The 26,797-nt window shown below is 40.6% G+C and overlaps 1 protein-coding gene across 4 annotated transcripts in view; it reads right to left on the bottom strand.

The window, feature by feature from the left end:
* Positions 1-1,342: 1,342 nt before the first annotated feature.
* The window catches only part of SHANK3 (SH3 and multiple ankyrin repeat domains 3), a 412,785-nt gene continuing 387,330 nt past the window's right edge, over positions 1,343-26,797 (bottom strand). For 2 of the 4 annotated variants that reach the window (XM_066592225.1, XM_066592226.1), the window contains 2 exons: positions 10,384-10,536; positions 1,343-8,610 (listed from right to left, as the gene is read on the bottom strand). In XM_066592225.1, the coding sequence (XP_066448322.1) occupies positions 8,082-8,610; positions 10,384-10,536 (682 nt within the window). In that variant the 3' untranslated portion in view covers positions 1,343-8,081. The remainder of the gene's footprint in view (positions 8,611-10,383; positions 10,537-26,797) is intronic. The other 2 variants (XM_066592228.1, XM_066592227.1) reach the window with 2 other exon arrangements.

The raw sequence follows: 26,797 nt of genomic DNA, 5'->3' as shown, positions 1-26,797 counted from the left end.
CCCGTCACAAATTATGGCTCATTGTCTAGGACACATGACATGTTAAGGGCGAGCACCCACTGGCGTTTGCGTTTTCCGCGGGGAAAAAACGCAGCGTTTTCGCCGCGTTTCCCGCGATTTTTCCGCGCGTTTTTCGCGGCGTTTTCGCGGCTTTTCCATTAATTTCCATTGACTTTCATGGGTGCATTAGGAGAAAAATAAGGACACATATGCAACTGACAGTTCCTATGTTAAAAACGCAAACGCAACGCAAAAAAAACGCCAGTGGACAGGAACACATGTTATCTCTATGCCTGTGCAGGAAAAACGCAAAACGCAGGTAAAAAAACGCCAGTGGGTGCTCGCCCTAATAGGGCAAGATCTAGAGATGAGCGAGCATACTCGCTAAGTACAATAACTCGATTGAGCATTGTCCTTAGCGAGTACCTGCCCGCTCGGAAGAAAAGGTTCGGCTGCCGGCGCGGGTGAGAGGTGAGTTGCGGCAGCGAGCAGGGGGGGAGCGGGGGGGAGAGAGGGAGAGAGATCTCTCCCCTCTGTTCCTCCCTGCTCTCCCCCGCTGCTCCCCGCCCGCCGGCAGGGAGCCGAACCTTTTCTTCCGAGCGGGAAGGTACTCGCTAAGGGCAATGCTCGATCGAGCAATTGCCCTTAGCGAGTATGCTCACTCATCTCTAGCAAGATCCATTTAATTGATAGGGGTGTCCAAATATTTGGTAGGATAGTGTATTCCGAGCTATATTCCAGTTTGGCTGATAACATGAGTCATGTTTTTAGACTATTTAAAGGGCTGGACATTGATTTACAAGATACACAACTATAAGTGGCATTAGAAAGACCGTTTCTTTTGAAGTAGAGCTATTTTGCACTCTCTTTTATTCTTGAAGTATTGTTCCAAAGACTTCCCACTAGCTCAGTCTCTGCAATGAAAATCAGTACTTGCTATATATCATATTGTTCTCAATTGTTATTGGAGTTCAAAGATGAAAACAATGACCAGGGGTTCTTTAGGGCTCTCTACCGGGCACTCTACATTCACCCCTACATTCCGCAATGAATATTCTTCGACAATACACTTTGCAGCATAGTATTTGGTTCTTATTTACTATTAGGAGCTTTGTACACCACTATTATCTCTGTCATCATGAAAATATGCCTTCAAAATCATATTTATTGGTCATAGAGCCATAGAATCCAAGAGTCAGTGGGGAGTTATCCAGTTTGGTTGCAGTTTTGGTTTTTAGGGTTCCATTCTAAGACATTGCATAGCAGTTTAGTAAGACACAATGAATCACTTAAAACAACTTTTTATAAATTCAGAATTGAAGAATAAAGGCAATGACACCGGTTAAATTTGTTATAAATTTATTACGTCATCCAGCACACCAAGTAACCCTATGCAGGGGTAAGAGAAGAAACCCAGACACCCCGCCCTTAATATCACCACCAAAATAAAGACTACCCGATGCCAACACAAACATCAAGGAAGATTTCCCAAACCCCCATCAAACCTAGATAGTGCATCTTCCGTTCCTTCAGCCCTGCATCAAAAATGAGCACCTAAATGGGACACCCCAAAGCTTTATAGTCCGCATGTATTTTCATAGAACGCTTTCACACTAATCCTCAAACTAAAACCCAGATGGAGTCCAAATTGTATGTGTTTATCAGTGGGGATGTAGCATATTCTACTCCTGATGATGTTAACATGTATAATGAGCATTGTTGGCAATGTGTGAGGCCTTAAACAAGCAGTAGGTAAAAGCTTTGCTAGCTCACATATATCATAATACTATCAACATGAACTCTAATCATTCCAAGAAACATCAGAGCCCACAACTAAATTCTCTCCCTAGATCATCCCTGCAAAGTAAAATACTCCCACTGTCAATTATTGCTCACACAAACATACCAGGGAAGACTTGCATACAATCAAAACGTCCCATAAACACACTGAGCTTATAATGGGGATATGCCGCATCTATACAGACGCTTCCTCATAACGCACAAAGAAATAAAGTAATACACATAGCCCGAAACAGTCTTGTACTCCGATCCGACCCTTTGCCGGAAGCTAGAAGCAGGGGTCCTCACATGTCGTCTACAGTAGTCATCTGAAGAAGCACTCCAATCAGTGTACCAATGTTAATCTTGACTAATCCTACATTCTACAATATGATGTTGAGCTTACAGCAATTAGTCCAGCAGGCAAACACATTTACCCTTCTAGTTCCAATCCTCCAATAATGTGTCCTAATTATCTTTTATGAATAAAGCAGCATTACTGCAGAGCCAATGCATCCCACTACATTACCATCAAATAGAGCCGCACTTCACATCACACTAAACAGGGTCAATTAAATCAATCATCGGGACAACATTCTTGCAGTGTTGGCATTAAGATGATAATACGGCTGTTGTTAGATAAATGTCGTCTACTCCCCCCAGTAAATAAGAAACACATATAGAGAATAACCCTGTGCCCAACAAAATGATTTCTCTCTGACTGATAGCAGAAAAATGATTTACTTTGCATTCATTTATTCATCGTATTCTATGGCATGTATCCTCAATCTTGTGACCCATTAACATGAGGAGTATACATGCATATATAACACATGGCAGAGAAAGTTGGTACAACTCATTACATCAAACTGCAGCCAAGCCCAGTTCATTATTTTAACTCTGATATTCATGCAAATGAGTTAAAAATGATAAACTCAGCTCAGCTGTATCTGTATCTGGGTATTAATCCAATGTTTTATCATTTTCACGGCTGAACTTTGTATTACCATCTGCTTTTGCAGTAAATTTGCTTCATCACCCTAAATTCAACAATCATGACTCCAGCAGTACATTTAGGTGCATGTACGACATATTACATATTGATATATTTTTCGGATGTCATCAAATATCAACTTGATGCGTCTGCTTAAGATATATTTATACAATGTAACAGAATAAAGTTAAGATTCTCTATTTCCCCTTTATCTTCCCTAAACTCTATATGCTAAACATTGAAGAATTTGGTTGAGCGTCATGTATGTTGGATACAAGATTATTCTCCATACAAGCATACATTCTTCCCACAGTAAGTGCGGTGGATGCATTGGCGTCTACAATAAGAAATGATAGACTATATACTGCACAGGATGGAGCTGTCCATCATGAATGCTGAAGGGGCAGCAGTGAAGCCGTATGGCAGCTATGTGAATGTATAGGGATGGTTGAGCACCTTACTTTCTTGAAACATACTTCAATTAAGACAAACCCAGAGATGGCTCTTATTAGCTTAAAAATCAAAGTGCAAGCCAGAGAGCGTGCAAATCAGTGCAACATGGCACACCAATTCCCACAAAAGCCTACTAAAGTTTGGGGAGCAGATCTCCATGAACTGGAGTTGCTGTTACTTTGTTGCAATGTTTGGAGGAACGCTTCATTTGGAAAATACTAGTATTTATCGCACATGCCACAACCTTATATCACCGCTGCTTACATTATTTCATGGATAGCTTGAGAATATCAAATCATGGAAGGAAGTGATTAGAAATAATGGCTGGTATTTAACACATTGCGTGGGTGGGTAGTGGAGACCTGCTAAAAGCTTTCACTAATTAATAAATGGAAAAATAACCTGCTAGACGCTCCACTACAATCTGGAGTTTACCATTGTAGTTATTCACCAGGGAATCCTATAGGTTCCCCGGTGATTCATTTTTGCAAGCAGCAGACATCGGCAGCGGGTGATTGCCAACATCACCAGCACTTCACCCTTGCATGCCCGTCAGTCCACAGAACTGAAATTTGAATTGTTTTAGGTATCTTTAGTTTGCAATTCGGAATGATTACATATATTCTTTTTTTGTGGCAGGGATGACATCAGTATTCTTATTTTCTGTGATACTTGTTTGTTGGCAATGTACATACAGATACCGCCTGGTGGAAAAACCTGGATAAACAGATCATGAAGGAACATGTGAAGCTCTTCATTCTGTGAAGAGGTCTTCTTTTCATAAAGAAGGGCTATGATATTCCACTATAAGTGTTAGGCCTGAGCACCGCTAAATCCATGCATCAAAGTCCCATGCTCTATACTGTCTTAGTATTTCATAGCAAGTTCAGTCATGGATATATATATATACACTGTAATCATGAGAATATTTCAAGTGTTTAAACATTGTGTACTATCTGTAATTGACCAGATGGCATTGCATTGCACAGTAAGACCTTCATCTATATAAGTATCACAGTTTGATCTTTAGTAACATGGTAATGCAGTATTGCAATGGTGCACAGTTAGGCGCCACAATGCATGGCTTTCGAGAAAAAAAAAATGGCATTAAAAATGCAAAACAAGATATTGAAATACCTTAAATGAACTGGATGATTGTGGGCTACGGGTATTAGAAATATCGCTTCAGTAATTGAACATAATTATTTTGTTGTGCTCATTATCAATGCAAGATGGATCACATGGATGACACTGTACTGAGAATATTTTCAGGTGGCATGTGCAGTGGCCAGTTTAACTAATTGGGCACCACTTGTCCCAAAGGACATATAGAAATAACACCTATTGTATATATATAAAAACTGTATACCAGTTTCCACTGTGCCCTGTGGCTATGCTAGCAGCAATGTCCTAATATTTTTCTTTGGTCAGAAAGTCCCACAACATAATATAATGCTCATGCTATCCATCCCATGCAGCCGTATATGTAAAATAATCTGGAGAAGCAAGAGCCGCCTGTACATACATAAAGCTTGTACTTTGCTTTTGTGGCCAAACTAACCACAATATTCAGCACACAGTTTATTCCCAACCTTATGCACTTCTCCATTGCTCTAGGTCCACTGCCAACACATCGAACAACTGCCCCAGTAGCTGTGCAATGCTCTGTGGGAAACACACACTCCATATGAAAGCCTTAAAAACATTAAGATATGAGAGGTGCAGATTAAACCACGACCCTCTCTTTTTAGCACCAGATGATATTTACCCCATGGCAGGATCCCGATTCCCCAATCAGACATTAACATCGGTCCCTCCCCTTCAAGCTTTGGCAAAGCCGGAAAAAGAAGAGAGGAATTCTCTGGCGGAAAGTTCTTAGAACTTTTAGTTACACATGGATTTTACTAGGACCAGAATGTGCAACTGTGGGGTACAGTGCCTAAAATCATAGAAAAGGTATATATAGATCTGGGGAAGGATTTGTACAAATAATAGTGATGAGCGCTCTAGAATTTTTACAGAGAGTAGATATAGGGCTATATACATTGAACACAGTGTATAACAGGGGGCAGCACAAAACGAAGCAGTTTATAGAAAGATAAGATATATGCAAACCATTTTTTTTACATTTTACTATCTTCAATTTGGCACATCATTTCTCTCATGCTTTCAGTGAATACCATAAAGTGTGTTCCTAAATTCTACTTAGTGTTTCATCACTGGAGTTGTATAGTAGTTTTTTCATTTATTACCATTTTTTCTTTTTTTACTCCAGATGTTTTAATCAGTTCCTAGCTTGTTCATTGGAAAAAGAATGGAATAGATTTCCTTAGGTCTTTTCTTGAAATGGTTATTTTTAATCTAGCATAGTCTATATCTATGCATTTTCATTTAGTTTCGGGGCATCTCATAGATTTGATAAGTAATGAATTCTTTTTATTCCTGCATGCTGCAAGATGTGACTGAGCTTTATACCTGGAGGCTATGCCAGAAGAGGGCAGGAAAGGCCAAAGGTTATCACAAGATTAAAAAGACCCTCTTTCCACTGCAAGAAATATCAGCAAGGGGCCGTCTTGTTTCTTTTTAGTAATGACCTCCATTGTAACTTTTCCTGAACAGATCTCTTCTGTCTTCTATTGCTAAGTCAACCTGGAAATAGTGACTACACTTGACGAATTAATGTTCACGCAGCATTTGTTGCTGGGGGTACCTTTTGTATGTTAGTAACAATAAGGGAAACAGTAAATGGGGCTCAAATACAATTTGCACAATTTTTTTAGTGTCCTGTCTCTCCTTGCAGAAGCACGTGGCCTTAATAACCTTGCTCCTTGACATCCCTCTGTGAACAGTTAACTGGATAAACAACCCTGTCCATGAGGCTCCATTGGTGTGTAGGGATTGGGCTGCAGAGATCCAGTCAGAGAAGCAGCGGCCATAGCTCCATCTTGGGGACGGTAGATTTGCTCTATTGGCAGCTGCTAGTGTAGCACAGTCAGAGGGTCTTGTCTAAGTTCCAGAATGGCGATAAGGCACTGCAGGAAATGGGATAACATTACACTGCTTCTCCCAAGTAGGGACCTGAAGCGATTATCATGGCAATAAGGCACACCGGATCCAGGTTGGTCACCCTCGGGTAATCCATCCTCAGGTGCACAGGGACACAGTACATGAGAGGACCCAGCCGGCTCCGTCATCTTCCCTCCTTTCCCATCAATGGTCTTAATTATTACAATACACAAGGTATTGAAGAGAGCTTACCATGGATGCAGCAACATCGCTAAAATATCCACTGCAGCCCCATTTGTTTCTGGGAAACTGAGTAACTGAGAGGGAGACTCTTGGTGACATTTGCTTAGGGAATATGTACAACATTTCAGAGGGTTTACATGGGGTCTATTCTTTCTCCGGCTGAACCACAAAAAGCAATGTGAGGAAATAATTGCTAATTCTGAACACCTGAATAGACAAAAACCCTGGAATAATTCAATATGCTTTCAAATTAAATGAAAACCATATATCCAAATGTGACCCCCAAATTTTAAACTAAATGTCCAACCAAATGAAACCAGAAAAACTCACCTCAAATGCTAGAATAAGCAGTAACCCCCATCACATTAAAGGAAATATGCAAGAGTAACACAATAAGAAATATCCCAGAACAGTCAGACATAATAGTCACAACTTAAGGACAAATCTTCCACCTGTTTAAATGAATGGCCCAATTTTAATGAATACCCATATGCAAATAAATATATGACATTGTAATGAAGTAAGAAATCAGGAAAAGTAACCCCAAATATGATCTCCCTTTTGAAGATGGAAGTCAGATGAAGAGATGCATGTTCCAATCTAAAGAATGCTGGTGGCATGGTGAGGGGTTTATTGTAAAAACGCTCATAACCTCCAAGAAGAATAAAAAATAATCAAATGAAATTCAAAACCCCAGAATGAGGTACTGCAGTAACTGCATACACCTCTATATACCCCCAGATCTGCTGAATATAAAAAGTCCAGTTAGAGAGTGTCGTGTATATAGATATATATAGATATATATATTTATATATTTATATGAGATATATATTTATATAGGTAAAGTCCTTTTTTTTTTTTCTTCAAATATATAGCTAATTAAAAAGATGCATAAAAAGCGTCCCACAGTGGCGGTGGCTGGAACCTGCGGCCTCTTCCAGCCCAATCCATGGATTTCTCTCCAGGACTTGAGACAGATCTTGGTAAGGGAGGTGTGCGGCTCAACCCCGTTCCCCTGCAGACTGATTTCACTGTCTGACTGCGATTCTTTTGTTGATTTAGGTAAAAAAAAGGTGGCATTAACACACAGTGGCCTGGCCTTGGGACCCCGTGACTGATCCCACCTCCCCTCCTTGGCACAGAAAGAGGGAGGGGGGGATCAGTTACTGGGCCCCATTGCACCGCACAAGGAGAGGATTTTTTCTGTGGCATTGCATGAGGTGTATTATGCATCTGGTTTATCACTTAATGTACATGGCCTCCCTTCGGTCAGTGTGTGGGTCATCAGTTGTGTGTCAGTGTGTGTCAGAGTAAGTGTGTCTGCATGTGTCAGGTTAAGTGTGATTAAACTAGCGCATGTAATAGTTACAGTATGTGTGTGTGTAGAGCATTGACTTTCACTTGAAGGCTCTGAGCAGTGTGAACCATCTCCAGTATGTTGAAGGCAATCTGTTTTCTCTACTTGTCCGGATTTGTGTACGTCAATAGCTGTGTGTTTTAGGTGTTCTGAGCAGTGACTGTCCTTGTGTGTATGTGAAGTAATTCCTCCCCCCGCAGCGGTGCGGAGTTGCCCTCCCGGGAGATGGGACCGCAGCTCCTGACCGGGTCAGCTGGTGCTTAGTTGGCGAAGGGCACGCTCGATGTTCATGCGATGACCCACTCGGGTTACCCCCAGCTCTACAAAATCGTCCTTGGTAAGAGCAGGTAGATGGGAGCCCTCTATTTCGTTGTCCTGGAACTTAAGACGATGTTCTGAAAGGTTCAAACTCTCTAGCCAGTCGCCTACATCATACTTATTCCACATAGATAGGGGCTTCTGCAGGAATGGGCGAGAACTGTGCATGGGATGCCCAGAAGATGGGGAAGGAGAACGACTCCGGGCACTGACACTCCTTACAACAAAGCGCACCTCCTTGGGTTCATGAGGAATTGAGAGACTGGAGGACTTCAGTATGGTGGGGGGTGTAAGCGTATAGGAACGTGCTCCACCCAAGGGCTCCACCCTCTCAGATGAAGGTGGTACAGGGCTGGGTGCTCGGCGAGTCAAGGGGTGTCGGGTCCCGGGGCGCACGGTGTAGGATGTTCCATAGCTGCGCTGGGAAATAGTGTGCAATTCTCCAAGACTGCTGAACAAGCTGTGATAGGGAAAGAAAACATATAAGGAGAGGGAGTAGAGAGGACAAAGTAGTGGGAGAAAGGAAAGTGCAATAAAGAGAAACAATCAATGGGATTGAGATTGAGGGAAAAAGGCAGAGGGTGATTGGATGCAGAGAACAAGAAGACCAATTTGAAGAAAAAACATAACAGTGCACAGAAAAGGGGACAGAAAAGAAAAAAGGAAAGATTAGATAATTTAGGAGAAGCATTAGTTAGGAAGATAGTAGGGAATGACATTCAGAAAAAAAAGGGAACACAGATATTATTAGGGCAGATTCCAAGACATGAGAAGGGGGTCATATAAGTAAAGACACATAATACAGGAAGAAATGTTACCAATGCAACAAAATAGTAAAAAGATAGAAAACAAGGACGAAGACAGAATGAGCAAGAAGGAGAGAGAAATTAATATGCGTTAAATATAATCTACACTTTTTAACATCACATCCCTTTAATTATCTCTATCACCCTACTCTTTGGGGGGGCGTGAAAATGGATGAAAACACTTGGATGAGACAAGGAATTGAAAAAAGAAATCAATAACGGTGTAATATGAATGAACTTGTGAGTTTATAAAGCTACAACACATGTCTTTTGGCAGTTACTAAACGGCAGTGTGATCAAACATAACTGTGTACATTTGCTTTCGAATTCCTATCATATCCACTGAATTGACAAAATGACAATAGTTCTGTTTCGCCCATGCCATTGTCATGGAGGTTATACAGCATACGATGTACATTACACACCAGGGCACAAGAATAATACACTAGACATGTCATTTGTTTTTTCATATCTGGAACATTTTCAGTTGGTGTAAATGAATATGGCAACATACATCACAGCGTATGAAATTGTATCCAAACTACATGCAAATAGACATCTAAGACATGGTCCTAATTAATAAAAGCTGTGATGAATACAATGAATTAAACACTTGCTCCCACTGCAGTCTCCTTTGGAAACCTACTGGACATTTCTACATTACTTTAAGACTAAAACAGCATGGTTGTACCTAAAGGCATAAAAAGGCAACAAATATAGCCAACTAGTAAAAATAGGTTCGGGACCCTTGCTCTACAACTCTCCAATGACAATGTCATCAGGTTCTGTGCATAAGCAGTAAGTAGGTATATAAAGGGAGCAGGCACTGCAGTTTTCTCATTGACTTCTTTATACACTACCGTTAAAACATAACCTTGTAGACCTATTCTACAAACCAATCCAATAGCAAAAAAAACCCCAAAGTTTGTCACAATGGAATTTGCATAAAAATTATGTAACCCTCCCAGCTGTTTTGTAATTGTTAAGTGAGACAAAACTTTAAACATTTTCACTCTACCACCGTTTAGTAACTGTGGGTCTATGGAAGAAGTGAAAGGGAAGAAGGAAATGGCAGCCTAATTGGTCCTGACACCTCTCAAGAAGCATTAAAGAATCTGCTACTGTACATCATGGGAAGTATGATACAAGTTTAGACTAGGGGGTTTTATAGCTAGTGTTCTATGGAAAGTGCCCATGGCTGGAGGGTTTCTTTATCTATATACAGGTTCACTGTTTAACTTGAGAAATGTGTAAGACATGATCCTGACAGAAGGGCATATCATTGAACCTACAGTAACAACTTGGCAGCATTATAAATGGCCATTAAGGAAAGTTTTTTTTCCTTGCATTCTTAAAATGAAGTTTAGTTTTTTTGATTAGAAGCTGATAGACAAGGAAAATAGACTCTCAAATATGACTCCACTGACCTCCGAGAAGGAAAACTGACCCCCCCGGCCCTCGGGCTTGAGATCACAAGACAGGTCAAGGAAGAAGACAGACACACAGACAGAGCCTGCCGCTGATTGGTGGCTGCATGCAAAGACTTACACAATGTGCCAAAATTCCGAACATCTGAGTGTCTGAGACGGATCAACATGCAATATGAGCAAAGGGGAGGAAAAGAGAAATAGCAAGATAGGCACAGAAGGAAGGGGCAAGAGACGGGTGACAAATTAGGGTCAGAACCAGGGTTAAAAAGTGGAGAGAAAAAAAGGGAAATAGCAAGACAGAAAAAGAGAGATAGGAAGGAGATGGAGTGAAAAATGGGATGGGAAAGAGAAATGTTAACATTGCAGCACCAAGAACAGATAAATCATGACAATCTCCTCCCAGAGTAGTCAGAGGAGTGATTAAGCAAATTACAGTCAGGCAAGATGGTTGTGATCGGCCAATCACACAGAACAAAACATACAGAGAACTCTTATCTGGCTAGTCTGCACTGATCCTGGTCTAGACTGAACACAGACTCCGGTACAAACATTCATAATAAAACGATGACTACGTCTTCTGCAGTATATACGAGGCTCGGAAATCTGATCTCTGTTTTTATGGCAATTTTGCATAACTGTTGAAGGGGTATTTTTTCCTTATAATCATACTTACTGACACAATAGGAGGTCATTGCATTTTGTAATATATTTGTATTATATGAGAATTAAAATACTACTCACATACCCCTGTTGCTGTCCTGTGTCTGTTCACAGTAGAATGGTATAGATCATAAGTTAGTTCGATGCAATGCGTCCATGGGCTTAATGACTAGGATTATCGGACAATATTTTTTCACTTAAATGCATGTTTTTCAACTGACAATCATTTTTGCAATCGGGTTTTATTAAAAATATTGCACTGTTTGTTTTCTGCAGCTTCTACATATCACTGCCTGTAGACACTGCAGTCTAATAAGTCTTAATAGGATATCTGTCAGTGAAGCTGAAATAAGGGCTTTATTTTCTTCTGCACTCTCTTCTCCTCACCTTCTTATCAGTTAATTTACGAGCACAACAAAGACTATTGTAGTGATAAGTAGACTGGTGTAGGAGCCGAGCATGGACGCTGCCGCTCAACTCAACTCTACAGTACTGCCGGGGACAGCCAGGTCATTGGCTATCTCAGGAAGCCCCTTTGAAATGAATGGAGCAGCAGTATGCATGCTTGACCACCACTCAAGCTGCTCCTCACTGCAGGGAAAGCTGTGAGGAGATGGTGACACATGCAGAGGTGATAAAGTCCATTGCAGGACTACCTCTTTAAGAGAGAATACATCTATATGGAAACATGTCCTTCCATTTATGACTCTATCAAAAGAAATATGGCCTTCTATTGTGTAGAGGTAGATCACGCAGAGTGAACTAGTGCCAATCTGCAGAAATGGATCTTATCAACAAGACATCTCAGTAAGGTCTGGGTCGTTTATATATTGGGCTCAAAATAATACAAAGCAATGTAATAAAATGAAGACCAACAATGTATTTAGAGCCTACATGTGCAAAAATATTACTAAATAATGTACTTACATACTGTATTGTGGCTTCAGTCCTTGTTTCATGTCATGCAATTTGTACTAATTATTACAACAGCTAACTTTATTGTGAATTAAAGAGGTTTTACAGTTCCTCATCCATAACTGAGCAGCATCGATCGGTCAGCTGCTCGGAACCCCAGCTGATCAGCTGTTCGCCAGGCCAGCTGTCACCCTGTATGGAGCAGGAGGCAGATAGCTCTGTACACTGTGCAGTGGCCCAGTGTGGTATTGCAGGCACAGTTCACGTTGAAATGAATTTTTTTTACTGTACTGTGAACGCTGTAAAATCTTAACCCCCCCCCCTCCCAACAAAAATGGCATACATAATATGGTGCAGAAAAAAATTATGTATATAACTCCAGCACTTCTCAGAAAAAATCAATCTACATTAGAATATATCCATAGAAAGGTATAAATGCTAACACGTGTGAACAGGGTCCTACGTGTTTCAGCGTAGGTTGAAACATGTTTTTACCTTTCTATGGATATATTCTAATAATTGTTGATTTCTTTAATGAGAATTGCTGGAGCTATATACATCCTTTATTTCAACACCTTTCAATGCACACCATATTTTTGGAGTTTAGGATTTTACAGCGTTCACAGTATGGTAAAAATGGCATCTGAACTTGGTTCTATTGGTCAGTATGATTACAGTGATATCACATTTATATAGGTTTTTTTAAAATGTTTTTCTATTTAAATTTTTTTTTTCTTAAACTAAAAATTTGTTTTCCGTCACCATATTCTGAGATTTGTAACTTAATTTTTTTGTCGATTGTGCTGTGTGATGCCTTATTTTTTGTGGGGTGAGCTGTAGTTTTTATTAGCACAATTTAGGGAAACAAGTCCTTTTGCTCACCTTTTTATTCAATTTTTTTGGGAGCCAGGGTAACCAGGAAAAATAGGAGATCTCAATCCTGGCATTGTGTCTTTTTTTTAGGACCCTCATTGTGCAGGATTAATATAGGATGTTTTAATAATTCAGACTTTTACGCACATGGTGCTACCCACATATGGTTTTTTCAATTGTTTAGATTTTTATGAGAAAAAATAGTAAAATGGGGCTTTTTAAAGATTTTAATGTTTTAATTGTTTTTTACTGTTAAAAAAAACTATTGAATATTTTTTACAATTCTATTTCGACCCCACATGGGACTTAAACTTGCAATCATTTGATTGCTTGTACTATAAACTGCAATACTTCAGTATTGCAGTATATTATGTTTTTTAATGTTGCCTATGAAATCCTAATACCAGTAGAGCTTGATGAGCATCTATGCATGGCAGTAGGCTCCAGGTTGCCATGCTAGTGCATTGGCACTATCTGATCACATTACAAAAGTGCCATTGAGGCACGGGAAGAGGTCCCCCATCCTATTGACTGTTTAGACAAGCCGCCAGCTTTGACTGAGGCATTTTAAAGTTTACTGCTGTGATCATAGCTAACTCAAACAAACAGCTGATAGCCACCGGATATGGAGCAGACTTGGACTCGGCTCCCAAGCCAACTCCATACACCCTTCACTACCGCATGACGTATATATTTATGTTATGAGGATGGGAAGAGATTCGTGTATATTTGTAATGGACAAACTTTTCTTTTTCTGATTTAGAGCTCCAAATCTCTGCACGATTAAACTAAAACTGCCTCCAGGCACCACTTGGGGACGTGTAGGAACTTACTGCATACTGAATAGTAAATGGTATGCAGTAGGCTCCTAAACACCCACTGGTTGGCAGCAGAAAGCAGCATAAATGTGATCTTTTAAAGGAGCTGCACAGAGTTAGAAAACAATGGCTGATTTTTTTGCACAATACAATGCAGCAGTTGTTCAGAGGTTGTATGTGAGACTGAAGCTCGGGTCTATTCACTTCAATAGAGCTGAATTGCAAGATAAAACAGCCCATAGGCAGCTGTGGTGCTCTTTATGAAGGAAAGCTGCAATATTTTTCTAAACCCACGTACCCCTTGTAACTGTGTAGTGCAGATTTACTAATCCTGCCTGATATTAAAATAGACAGTGTAAATTTAGACCAGGCAGTCTGAAGCTGCACCACATTTATCATGCTGGCTCATGCTGCATTTGCAGCATCTTACTAAGCATACATAGACACTTTTGTCTAACTTTACACAACATATTTGTTGGCGTACGCTGCTGTCACACCTGTTAGGGCTCAGCTCACGGTTTCCGTCTTTCTGCTCTTTTCTTGGATGAGAGAACCTGAAATCAAACTGAAAAAAATGATGTTTTTTTTTCCCCATTGATTTCAATGGGGTTTCAAAAAAAATAAATAAAAAATCAGAAACGCTTCCATTCCGTCAGGTTTCCCTTTATTTTTCTAAGGAGAATAGTGCAGACTACAGCCTTATTTTTTTCTGTCCCCCAAAAAAGAAAACCTAACGGAATCGAAGCAAATCGAAGCCTTTTGGTTTGCTTTGTGTTTTTTTTGAAACCCCACTGAGATCAATGAGGAAAAAAACGGATCCCTTGCTTTCAATTTGATTTCAGTTTCTCTCCTCCAAAAACGAAACAGAAAGATGGAAACCCTGAACTGAGCCCTAGTGCAGGTGTGACAGCAGCCTTACTTCACAGCAAAAGTTTGTACCAAAATTGACATGGGATTTTAAAGCATAATCTCACATATGAGCCATGCCTCTTTTAAAATGACCAAGCCCTTTCCCGAACACAAAAAGTGTCTAAAATACATAATAAATATGATGCAAGGCATGTATGCCAGGTTTTGGTGCAAATTGAGCCTTATTTCTGGTGCAATTACTTTAGTAAATCTCCCTCTTGTGTTTGCAGGGAATTTGGAGCTTCACATCAGAAAAACTGAGATATTGCTAATATAAAGGTATATAGAATACATAAGCATTGAATGTTGGACCTAGAATGCAATGGTGTTAAGGGCAAAAGCACATGGGTGCATGCGCTAATGCACTTGCTGCTATGGAGCGAATTAACGCATGAACTGGGATTTTTTTTTGGACTATTCAAACTCTGCACTATTGCGTGTGAAAAACAGGTTTTTCTATGTTGTAGGCCCTATCTTTTATCACGTGTAGTATTAATGTGCGGAAATCCCGATAGTGAAAGTGAAACCATTGAAATCAATGTTTTTTTCCCCTTATGCAGCCGTGATTTTCAAGGTTGCATAATGTGCCAAAAATACGCCCATGTGTTTAAGCCCTAAAATTGTGAACATTAATTTTAAAGTATATCCGCACCTCCAGTTGACTTTTCAGAATAAGCTTGAGGAATAACACTATATCTGGCCATTATATGACTTGAACCCTGCATTTCTCACCAGGTTTCCTTTCTGTGGGCTGTATTTCTAATTTTTAGTTGTCCTTAAGTTAGTGGTAGGAGACTAGATACCATGTTGTCTTCTATACAGTGCATATAGAGAAAACAGCAGACTCTGTTCACCAACTCTCTGAAGCACACCCAGAGAAATAACAGCACAATGGGAGACCCTAGACAAATACTGAGCAGTGTAGATGTAATTTCAATAGCTGTTAGACATAGTAAACACTTACTATTAGTTCCGGCAGCCATATTTGTATGAGTCTTCGCATCTGAAACAGCTTCATACTCCAAATCAGTTTATTAACCTCAAGTGATGTTTTTGCTTTGAGAAGGCTCCCTAAAGTGCTGGTCACCAACTCTCTGAAGCACCCCCAGAGAAATAACAACACAATGGGGGACCCTAGACAAATACTGAGCAGTATAGATGTTATTTCAATAGTTGTTAGACATAGTAAAAATGTACTATTAGTTCCAGCAGCCACATCTGTGTGAGTCTCTACATATGAAACAGCTTCTTTCTTCAAATTAATTTATTAACTTCAAGTGATGTTTTTGCTTTGAAAAATCTCTCTAAAGTGCTGGTCGCTATGGGTCACTTTTGTTTCACATGTGCTGCCTACTGTTTGCTGTCAGCTAACAGTCATTTCTAGTAACAGAGATAACAAGATGGATTACAGGAAGTGAAAGGTGGGTGATGATTTATACTGCCCATAGATTTCTATGGAGAGAAGAAGGTGGTGGGGAAGAAGGAAGCAGAAACAGATTCACAGATGTGGCTTCAAGAGCTATTGGTGAGTGATTTACTGCCCCATGGCTACTGAAATCACACCTACACTGCTCAACTTTCTAATACAGTTATTTGTGTGTGTGTGTTTGTGTGTATGTGTGTGTATGTGTGCGGTGCAGAGAGTTGAGAAGCAGAATCTATTGTTTTCTCCATGTGCTGTATACAGAAGACATCATAGCTGCTAGTCTCCTCCCACCAGCTCAGAAACAACTGAAAATTAGAGATAGAGCCTGCAGAGAGAAATATTAGAAAATACAGGATACAAGTCATATAATGGCCAGAAATAGTGTTATTTCTCACGTACACTCAAACACAGCAGCCTATTCTGAAAAGTTAGGTACTCTTTAAGATGCTGTTTAGATTTTAGCACTTCTCAACAAAAATCTACAAGTCTAAATTTAAAAAAAAGCTCATTGTAGTCATGGTATTGATCAAAATGTAAAATTAGAATACGGTTACTTGAATCTAGGTTGACATTTACATTTCAATTGAAAGTCAGAGAATACCACACAACAATTATGTTAAGTAAAAACATAAAACAGGAACATTTCCAAAGTTTTGTTTCCTGCTCTTATTCCTTATGGATGGTTCAGTCACCCATTTGTTGCTGTTTTTGTAAGCCAAGAAAAAAGGATTAGTATTAGCATGTCCAGGCTTATGACCTGCCAAGATTTATCTGCAAGCACTGGCTCAGATTGACATTGCGCCCTGTGAGTGGTCTAAGGAAATGAGAGTGATGGATGATGCCAAGTTATTTCTTGCATCGCTGTAATGTGCTTAAAACAAAAAAGGGTAAAACGAGTCTTGAAAAGATATTGTTTGAGCTGTAGATACATGCATTATGTCTGATAAGGCCTTGAGAAAATGTAATAAAATCAGCTTTTTTAAGGTGGTATAGCTTCCTACATGATAATGAAGAATGTTCTTATTATATGTATAATAAAAACAATATGTTATTTTTATTTCATCAGTCAATTACTAAGATACATATTTTGGACTATTATTACTACTACTGTGGGTAGAAACTTTGTACATACTGTTTAGCAAGACAATATAAGGAAACACTCACATAGATAATACCTCAGAAACTGAAATATAAAAATAGTACTTTTTATCCAGTAGGCTCATACTATAGATTGACTATTTTATGTCTACTCTACTCTAGCATATAACATTTACATGTCACCTGGCAAAGACTCTGTTAGGAAGTACATCAGGGGTTACAGTATTTTTGACAACTAGAGTAGCACAGGTTGCAGTCAACACCCCCGGAGTCCTGACAGAAAGCTGACCCTATTACAGATCAATGAGATCTGACCAAACGCCTTGGTATGTGGAAATGGATCTGTCGTAGCTGTCGCAGTGCCAGAAGTCCTGATGCGGGTGTGAACAAAGCCTTACTGGTTTGCCAAGGCAGTAAAAGTCCCTGCTATTGTAGGCTCATCCACATGAGCGTGCTTTTCAAAAAAACTGCATAACGCTCGGGTGAAAATAGCGTGAACAGGCGATTTCCAGTCATCAAGTCTCGAGCTTAATTAGCAGTGAAATTGCCTGTTCACACGATCGGGAGCTGCATGGTGCGTGTTATCCAGCTGCCATAGGAGTCTATGGAAACTCCTGCGCAGCTTGCACCAAAGATAGGTCATGTCCTATCTTTTAACGCACCATAGACCTTAGATGCGAGCTTTGCAGTCTCATGCCCAATCTTTGTTAGGTGTGAGCCTTTTGCACGTCTAAAATTCCTTCATGTGAACGCTTCTATAGGAAACCATTGGTTCTATTAGACACTGAAACTACACTCGTGAAGGAGCCCTAAGCAGCGGATGTACAAGTGTATTAAATTGCAGAAATGCTGCGGATTTTAACCCTTGTATTTCAAAGGCTAAAATCCGCAGCATAATTCCACAGTATAAAAAACATGCTGCAGATATAAAATCGGCAATAGAGATGAGCGAGTATACTCGCTAAGGCACTTTACTCGAGCGAGTAGTACCTAAGCCGAGTATCTTCCCGCTCATCTCTAAAGATTCAGGGGCCACCGCGGCTGACAGGTGAGTTGCGGCGGGGAGAAGGGAGGAGCGGGGGGGGGGGGAGAGAGGGAGAGAGAGATCTCCCCTCCGTTCCTCCTGGCTCTCCCCGCCCTCCGCTGACCCTCGAATCTTTAGAGGCGAGCGGGGAGATACTCGGCTAAGGCACTACTCGCTCGAGTAAAGTGCCTTAGCGAGTATACTCGCTCATCTCTAATCGGCAATGTTTTTCAAAATCTCTGCAGATGGATTGTACTGTAAATGCTGTTGAATTTCTGCAGCATTTCTGTCTCATGCAAAGGCGGCCTTAGGGTTCCTTCACACAGGCGAGGGCGATATCAGGCCGCATTCATGTGAAAACCCCATGGATGCGAGATTCATGTGAAAACAGCCTCGCACCACTGCGGGGATGAAGGGAATTCCCTGGTGCAGCTGTCGCAGCCGCGGCAGAGTTTCTCAGAGTTCTCCCATTGCTTCCATAGGGCCAGCGCTGTTGCTGCCACCCCCATTGAAAGCAATGGATGATCTTGCAGAAAGATAGCACCTGCTGCGTTGTGTTTCCTGCATTGCCATGTGGGAAAACATTGCTAATGTGTATGAACCCATTCAAAAGAATGGGGTTCATATTTGTGCAACGAAAATGTTGCGCGATTTTCATGCCAGTGTGAAGGCAGCCTTACGATGCTTTTACACGCAGCGATTTTTAGAAAAATGCTGTAGTTTTTATGGTAGTTATTGATGCAATTTTTTTTTTGCCAAAGCCAAAAGTGGATTGCAAAAGATGTAGGAAATATAAAGGATGAAAATGCCCCAAAAACTGTATTGCATTTTTCTAGCAGGTGTTGTGTGTAAAACTGTCTGAGGCTGAGAAAATCACATGATGCACAAACTTTGCACGAATATGAGCCCTTATTCTTTTAATTGGAGTCATACACATGAGCAAATTTTTTCCCGCATTGTGGCGTGGGAGAAAAGAAAATCGCAGCATGTCCTATCTTTGGGAATGCATCACTCATTGTTTTTAATGGGGCCGGCACAGCATCACACACTTTGCAAGGTGCACGAAAATGCAATGTGAGGTTTACCCATTGCTAACAATGGGAAACACTCTGTGATTGTTCTCCCGAAGTGATGCGAGGCGTTTTTAACACAAAAATGCCTCACATGTTGTTGGGGACATCGCATGTTGGTGAACACAATTTTGGGCTGAGCAAAATTAGTCTGTGTGAAATTAGCCTTCAGCCTTATTCAGATGTCCCTATATCGGCTGGGTTTTCACGCCCAGCTGATATATACGGTGTGCCTCTCTGCAGGGGGAGGAGGCGGGAAGAGCCAGGAGCAGTGCACTGTGCTCCCGCCCCTCTCCACCCCTTGCCACTATTTGCAATGGGAGGGGGTGGAGCTAAGTTCCAGAACCCCCTCCCATTGCAAAAAGTGGCGAGGAGTAGAGAGAAGCTCAGTGCACTGCTCTAGGCCCTTCCAGCATCCTCCCCCTGCAGAGAGGGACACCGTATATCAGCTGAATACGGACATCTGAATACGCTCTTCAGCTGGATTCACATGGACGTATTTACGCACACATTTACACACGAAAAATTTGCTTACACAATACGCAGAAAATAGAACCGAATGGGTTTGTTCACATGTGCGTATTTTGTATCCATAATTCCTATTGCGTATTTTGTATCCATAAAAAACTATGCAGCATGTTTTATATTCCGGTGTATTTGTGCCGGGAAAGAACACATCTTGAATTCATTAAACTAATTGGTCATTTCAATGGCTAAAAGCACCATTGCATATTTTTTGCGCGTGCAAATAGTACAGTAAAAAACGCACTTTACCCTAATAGAAATTATTCCAAAGTTTCATATATTCAGCTGTACTAATGCAAAGAATACGATAGGTCCACAGTCATAAAAGAGTGACCAGACTTTGGAATGAGGAGTTAGTCAATGTTGTTGGCTTCCAACAGTGTTCCTTAAAAGGGACTAGTTATATGTAACAATAGTCTCTTAAAGAAGAACTGTCATGTCTCCCAAAAAGTAAAACTGACTCCATGCAGCCCAATAAGTGTAGAGCCTTTTCTCTCCCTCTGTTCAGTGCCCAATATGCTAATACAATGTACAAATTGGAAACTGGATATTCTCCACTGTCCAGCGTAAAACCCCCCTAAAAAAATGAGAGGCCCACAGGTGATATGCAGAACAGTGTTATGGAGAAAGCTGACTATGGCTCAATCTACTCTCGGATTTCTAATTTCCAAATGTCTGATGCCCAGGATATGCTTTTTAAGCAACCCAAAAGACCTCTTTTTATTTTCTGAATACCATGGCACAAATTATTTATTTATTTCCCATTTGACATTCACTATGCTATAATAAAAACAATTAAAAAAAACTGAAGTGTTTATTGCACTATGCAGCAAGTTTTGCAGAAAGCGGAAAAAGTTGCTTGGCCACAATACGGACTCATTGCAAAGTCCCTATTACTGTGAATAGCTAAGTGTTGCTACAAGGTTCTATGGAGATCTAAGTTGATTTCAGTAAAACTGCAAGGGGTCTGGTTACTGCAGCCATAATACAGCTGTGTGATACTTGCCCCCACTGCCTTAACAACTGTATAGATTATTTTATGGAAGGAATCCAATAGTGTATTGCAGGTAAACTATGCTCAAAGTTTACCATCATTTGAAAACTATGCTGATTTGCTGTAAAACCACAAACCAGAGCAGCTATTGGCTGCATTGTGGCCCCGTCCCTGTCACGCAGGGTCCAATATTTGTGTCTGCATGGATTCCTATAATGTGTTTCAACTGTTTTTTTAAAACAATCCCACAATTTTTGAATTAGAATTGAGCTCTGGTGATTTTGTAGAATTGCTGTGCCCTCCCTAAATTGATAGCCTTTCAGAATTGCTCAATAATAGCTGACAGTTTAACCAAAGATCCGGTATAAAAATATACATTTAATTGCATCCATGAAAGTTGCATCATATGGCAACAATAATGAAATTACAATTGATTTGAAAATTAGAAATGACATTTATTGCATTACAAAACTTTCTACAATGTAACGTCTCTCACACTACAGTAGTAACACGGAGAGCTTAAATTGTAGACTGTTGCTTAGCAATATTGTAAATGGTGTAAGGGTGCCTACCTGAAAACTCTGCTTCATCAATGAATGGCTGTGTGCTGCCTGTGATTGGCTGAGCGCTTAGCCAATCAGCACAACCATTTCAGGAGGCAGGATTTTTAAATCCCCGCCTGCTGAAAGAGGTTCACAGTAGTGCGGAGAGCCAGCCGGAGGACGCGCCTGAGCGGCGAAGAGGTGAGTATATAATTTTTTTTTCACTAGCTAGGGATGATTTTCAGGGAAGGGCTTATATTTCACGCCCTTCCCCGAAAATCATTGCTGCAGGGGTTGCCTGCAACCCACTGCTTTCATTGGGACCGCAGCAGCGCCGACCCCATTGAAAGCAATGGGATAGCATCCTGGACTTCTGCCACAGCTGCCCCATTGAAAACATTGAGCGATAGCGCAGATTTTTTCTCTGCGCTGCAAGGCTGCAGTGAAAAAACGCAAATGAGTATGAAACCATTGAAAATCATTGGTTTCATAATCATCGCTCTCGCATCACAGGAAAAAATATCGCTAGTGGGTAGGCATCCTAAGAATTAAAATGCTAATTTCTGCATGATAAACCCTGGCCCACTCTTTCCTAGCTGAAATGCCCTTTGAGACATTCAACGTGTCCATGCAGAATGCTCCTGAATCAAATGAGCTGGAAATATAACTTGCTTTCCCTAGCCTTAACTTCTTTCTATTTTTCTTTCTTCCTTTTATGTAGGAAGCTACACAGGAGAAAGTCTGTAGTAAAATGTAAAAGGGCTCCAAAATATAAATGTTGGAAGCTCTTTCAAAAGCTTGCTATGGGTCCAGCATTTTTTAGTTTCGCTCCTTGCAGTCACTAGTTATATAGGCACAGTAAACACTGCTAACTTCTGGGATCCTATATCTCAGGAAAACGAGGATTTCCTGATGATCATTTGGTCATCAAAGTACTAACGATCTCTTGTCTGTGAGTGACTGAGTTACATGCTCTGCCCCTGATCACATGACGGTGAAATCACCACAGGTCCTTCATTGAAAGAGTGAGTTACATGCTCCACCCCTGATCACATGACGCTGATGTCATCACAAGTCCTTCATTTCAGCCATGATTTCACCTCAGCGAGCAGCTGAATCACTGGAGCTCTGAGCTCTGCCCCTGTGACGTCATCACAGGTCCTTCAATACTTTGACCAACTCCAATTGTCATAACAGGTCCTTCAGTCAGTTACATGTGATGATGTCACTCACTATATATTATATTATAAGTGGCGCATTGTGCCACCAGAAACACTGGTACTGTAAATACTAATAAGTAGTCCTATTGAGTTGAGAAGAAGTGAACACACATGTGCATGACTCTCTCATTTTGACTGTGGCAAGGAGGAACTTGAATTGCTGTGCTGGACTTGGTTGTTCCCATCAGTCCCATAGACTGGTATGGATGACTGAAATTTCATTCAAATCTCTACTTGCTTGTCTGACTTGGAGCCACGGGGACTAGTGTCCCCATTCTAGTGGATCATTGGGGATTCTAGCGGTCAGACATCCACCGATCTAAAATTTAGCACTGATCCAGTGGATAGAGGATAGATGTTTTAGGCTGGAATACTTCTTTTGAGTGGAGAGGGCCACACACGTACATGACCAACTCTCCTCTATGTGGCTATGATATAGAATGAGGTGGGGTCCAGGATCCAGAAGTGGGATAGGGGCTCCCACTAATTATTTTGCTCTTGGACATCCAACAAATCTTAAACTTGCCCTGGACATATAATATGTAAATATTACTCCAATATCATCTATAATAATTTGAAATATATAAATGTTAATGTTATATTGAGTTAATTACCTTCATGAGTGCTGGCCTATACCCTCCAGCACTATGGAATGTAATCAATATATTGCACATGACTAAAATGACATGCATTACATTCCTATAGATATGATCACTACTGTGCTTGTCCCATATCAATCAGTGACAACTGACTAAACTCATCCCCCTGTGAGTGACTGCTTCAGTGTTTGAGCAATTTGACCATTAATCACAGCTAGCACAAGTTAGTGGGCCTGGCCTCTAAAAGAAGCATCCAAGGCTAAGAGTACATGGTAAGAACATAGACAGAGCGATAGGCAGACTGTCTCACTAATGGTTTTGGAAGGTGCTAATGCCTGTGCTAGTGGTTGGTTATGTCAAAAGGGTCATGACCCAATAAAAAACTTCATGACGAGTGGTTGTCCACCTTTCTGTAATGTAAGCAAAGTTACTCGATAACCACAGAAACACGGTAAGATGTACAGACATTAACCAATCTTAGGATGCATCTCCTAGGATATGAGGGGCACTGACTTGGTTGTGGTACTACCGTAGCAATGATGGGTAATGACATTGCTTTAATATGGAGCCAATCATTCACATGAGTTTTACCCATCATCTTTATAAAAACATAATGCATGTAATTTGGACATTTGTATCAATATTAGATAAATGATAAATTGTTGGAGGGGATCTGGCCAGCACACAGGACTCCCTTTCTGGCAATGAGCCTGATATAACACATAATTTCATGCATATCTAGTGCTAATCTCTGGAGTTATTAAATGTTATACTGGATACCATGTGGGTGCCACATGGTGCCATCTCCTAAACATTTTCATTCTTTATCAATGAATCAGGAATAATGAAACATTATAAAAATACAATAAAACTATCGCAAATTGAAAAGTGCCAAACTACTGTACAACCAGAGATGTAGATAAATGGAACTAGTCAGACCCCTTTACATTATTGGATCACAATGGACCATATTACATATTGGCCACAACTTTACTTACTAAAGGGTCGTCTAAAGTGGGCATCAGAGAACTGGAAAATATGTAGCCACCTAACCTCCTTCGGAGTCATTGCAGCCATCCGGCTGAGCCAACAGATAACAGAATGCCATGTAGGGCACACTAGGTGAACTTGGACATCATACCAGGATCCTCATCTAAAACAAATCTACCTGGTGGCAAGTTCCCTTTAAAATGACTTTTTTTCAGCTAGAAAACCAATAATCTTTGAAGCTGTCAAATGTCTTCAAATGTTGCAATAAAGTAATGGATGGTTTGGCAGGTTTTAACAGTAACATTTCAACAGCAGTGCATGGTGGCTAATGGAGATGAAAGTCAAGAATAGATAGAGCATCTCACTATAACGCAATGGGCAAGCTGTGCATTATGGTAAAGGAAAAGCCAGAAAATAAGCATCTCCATGAACAAAGTAGTATATATGATGAGCACAAATAAGCAACCTATGGGTAACAGTAGAACACGTAGTGTGAACCATGTGATTCTTATACTATACATGAAGAAGGCATGCATCTATCTTAGTATGCATTGAACATAGTTAGATAAGTTTATGTTAATATAGGAGACTGAGAAACCTCAGGTATTGCAGATTAAAGTGCCTTACAAATTATTTTGTTGGGTTAGAGAAAATAACCTACATGACAAGAATATGATATATACTACACAGTGTATATGCATGATGCTATGTCAGAAAAGAAACCAATACCTTGAAAATCTGAAGATGTTATAGCATATAACAAACAAGGTAGTGAAGAATGGAAGACAATACTATTAGGCATGATGATATACAGCACCTATAATACGTAATCTCCCAACTGAGACTTTTCTTCAGCTTTATTGTGTAACATTGAATTACATGGCATTTAAAGGGGTTTTCCTGGCAAAATGCCATGAATACCGAGGATAGGTCAACAATAGTTGATCAACTGGTGTCCGCCGCTCAGGATCCCAACTGATCAGCTGAGCGGGTGCCGACTGTCAGTGACGCTTCACACAGTGGTTAGAGTGGAAGCTGCTACCCTGACCCTGTGTAGTAGCCAGTGCTTGTGACTGCAGGAGCGGCACCCAATGAGAGTTGTGGATGCAGTTACAAGCACTAGCCACTACACAGGATTTGGAGCAGCAGCTTCCACTCCGACCCTTGTGTGTAGCGTTTCTGACAGTGGGCACGTGCTCAGCTTATTGGACGGGATCCCAAGTGGCAAACTCTGGCCGATCAACTATTGATGACCTATCCTGAGGATTGTTCATCTATAGTTTTTTCCTGGAAAGCCCCTTTAATTACACTTTTTTACACCTATAAAAATGAGAACAAATCTCTAGAAAGTTTCAAGTGCTAAATACAAAATAGTGAACACATATCAAACAATCTTTCACACGTGTGGAATATTTCTGTAAAATGCATCTAAAGACGCAGCTTAATCTGGTGCTACATATTTCTGCTCCATTTCCTGCATATATGCATGCGGATTTTGGTGCAGAAATATTCCGCATGAGTGAAAGACCCCTTATAGGACAAATCCAAATCATATCTAAAACTACCAACTTGGTTTTTGACTGCATGTAGCCGCCGCTTTGTGGGACCCCACCTTTATTTGTGGAAGATCCAACTGTTGATCAGTCCTTGTAGTTCATTTAATCATTCAGAAAATACTATTCTCAAAAGTTATGAGTGCTTAAAGGAAAGGGACTCTGGATACTAATGCTCAGGTGCTTCAGCAGTCACAGCTTCATGAAGTAATAGCAAACAGAATCCTATTAATGAAAAACTCATAGGACATCTTAGCTACAGTTTGACATAAAGCACATGGGAGATAGCATTTTTTAATGGGCCATCTAATTTACATCTATGTTTTGGCATAAGCCAAACATAAAACCAAACTACTATCACTATGAAGCATGATGATGTCAGCCTGTGGGGGTGCCTCTTAGCAGTTGGACCTAAAAGTGTGAATCCAGCCTTATATGTGGGACACTGACAAAGGCCTGTCCACACACACTCCAGGCTATAATTGTGGCCAAAAACTGTCTCTCCTAAATTCTCTCCTGTCTCTCCTAAAAAAAGTTACACATGCAATTATATTGCGTTCAATTGTTGCCATTAAAGGGGTTGTCTGGTTTCAAATGAACTTTTTAAAATATGAGTCAAATGGTTTAAATCAATAAAGCAAACAGGTACTTAATTTCCTCAGCCCTAGCAATCCAGTGCTACAATACTATGATTCTCTCGGTCTATGATGACAGCAAAAGTGAGGCGATCACTGTCTGCCAATCAGAGACCACAGCATCACTGTTTAATCCTTTGCAATCCAATTTTGGATTCAGGGTTTCCTAGGGGGCTTTCTCTTTCTACCATTATACAATACCACCATCTGCTGGCTAGAGCCAGTACTGCAGTATGGGACATGCTGAAGAGGCCCTGACAACAGAGCAGCAAGTAATATACAGTAAGAATACCCTGCCAGACGTCTTCCAACATCGGAGCTGTACAGACTTCAATCAGAATGTCTTTAGACATCAGACAGTGGATTAGAAAGGGTTAAAACTCCTGGCATCATGGTGCCCAGTATGTAAGCTCTGATGCCAGGAGAATGTGCAGGGACGCTGCGGCCTCTTATTAGCAGGCAGCGTTCAGCTGACTTTCGCTGTCATCAGAGACCAGGAGAATCTCAGTGCTGGATCACCAGGACTGAGAAGCTTAAGTACCCGTTTTATTGTTTTAACA

This window comes from Eleutherodactylus coqui, chromosome 2, assembly GCF_035609145.1.
Source record: "Eleutherodactylus coqui strain aEleCoq1 chromosome 2, aEleCoq1.hap1, whole genome shotgun sequence".
In the NCBI taxonomy this organism is placed as follows: domain Eukaryota; kingdom Metazoa; phylum Chordata; class Amphibia; order Anura; family Eleutherodactylidae; genus Eleutherodactylus; species Eleutherodactylus coqui.
Note: the sequence above shows the minus strand (reverse complement) of the source record. Positions and strands in the feature narration are given on the sequence as shown.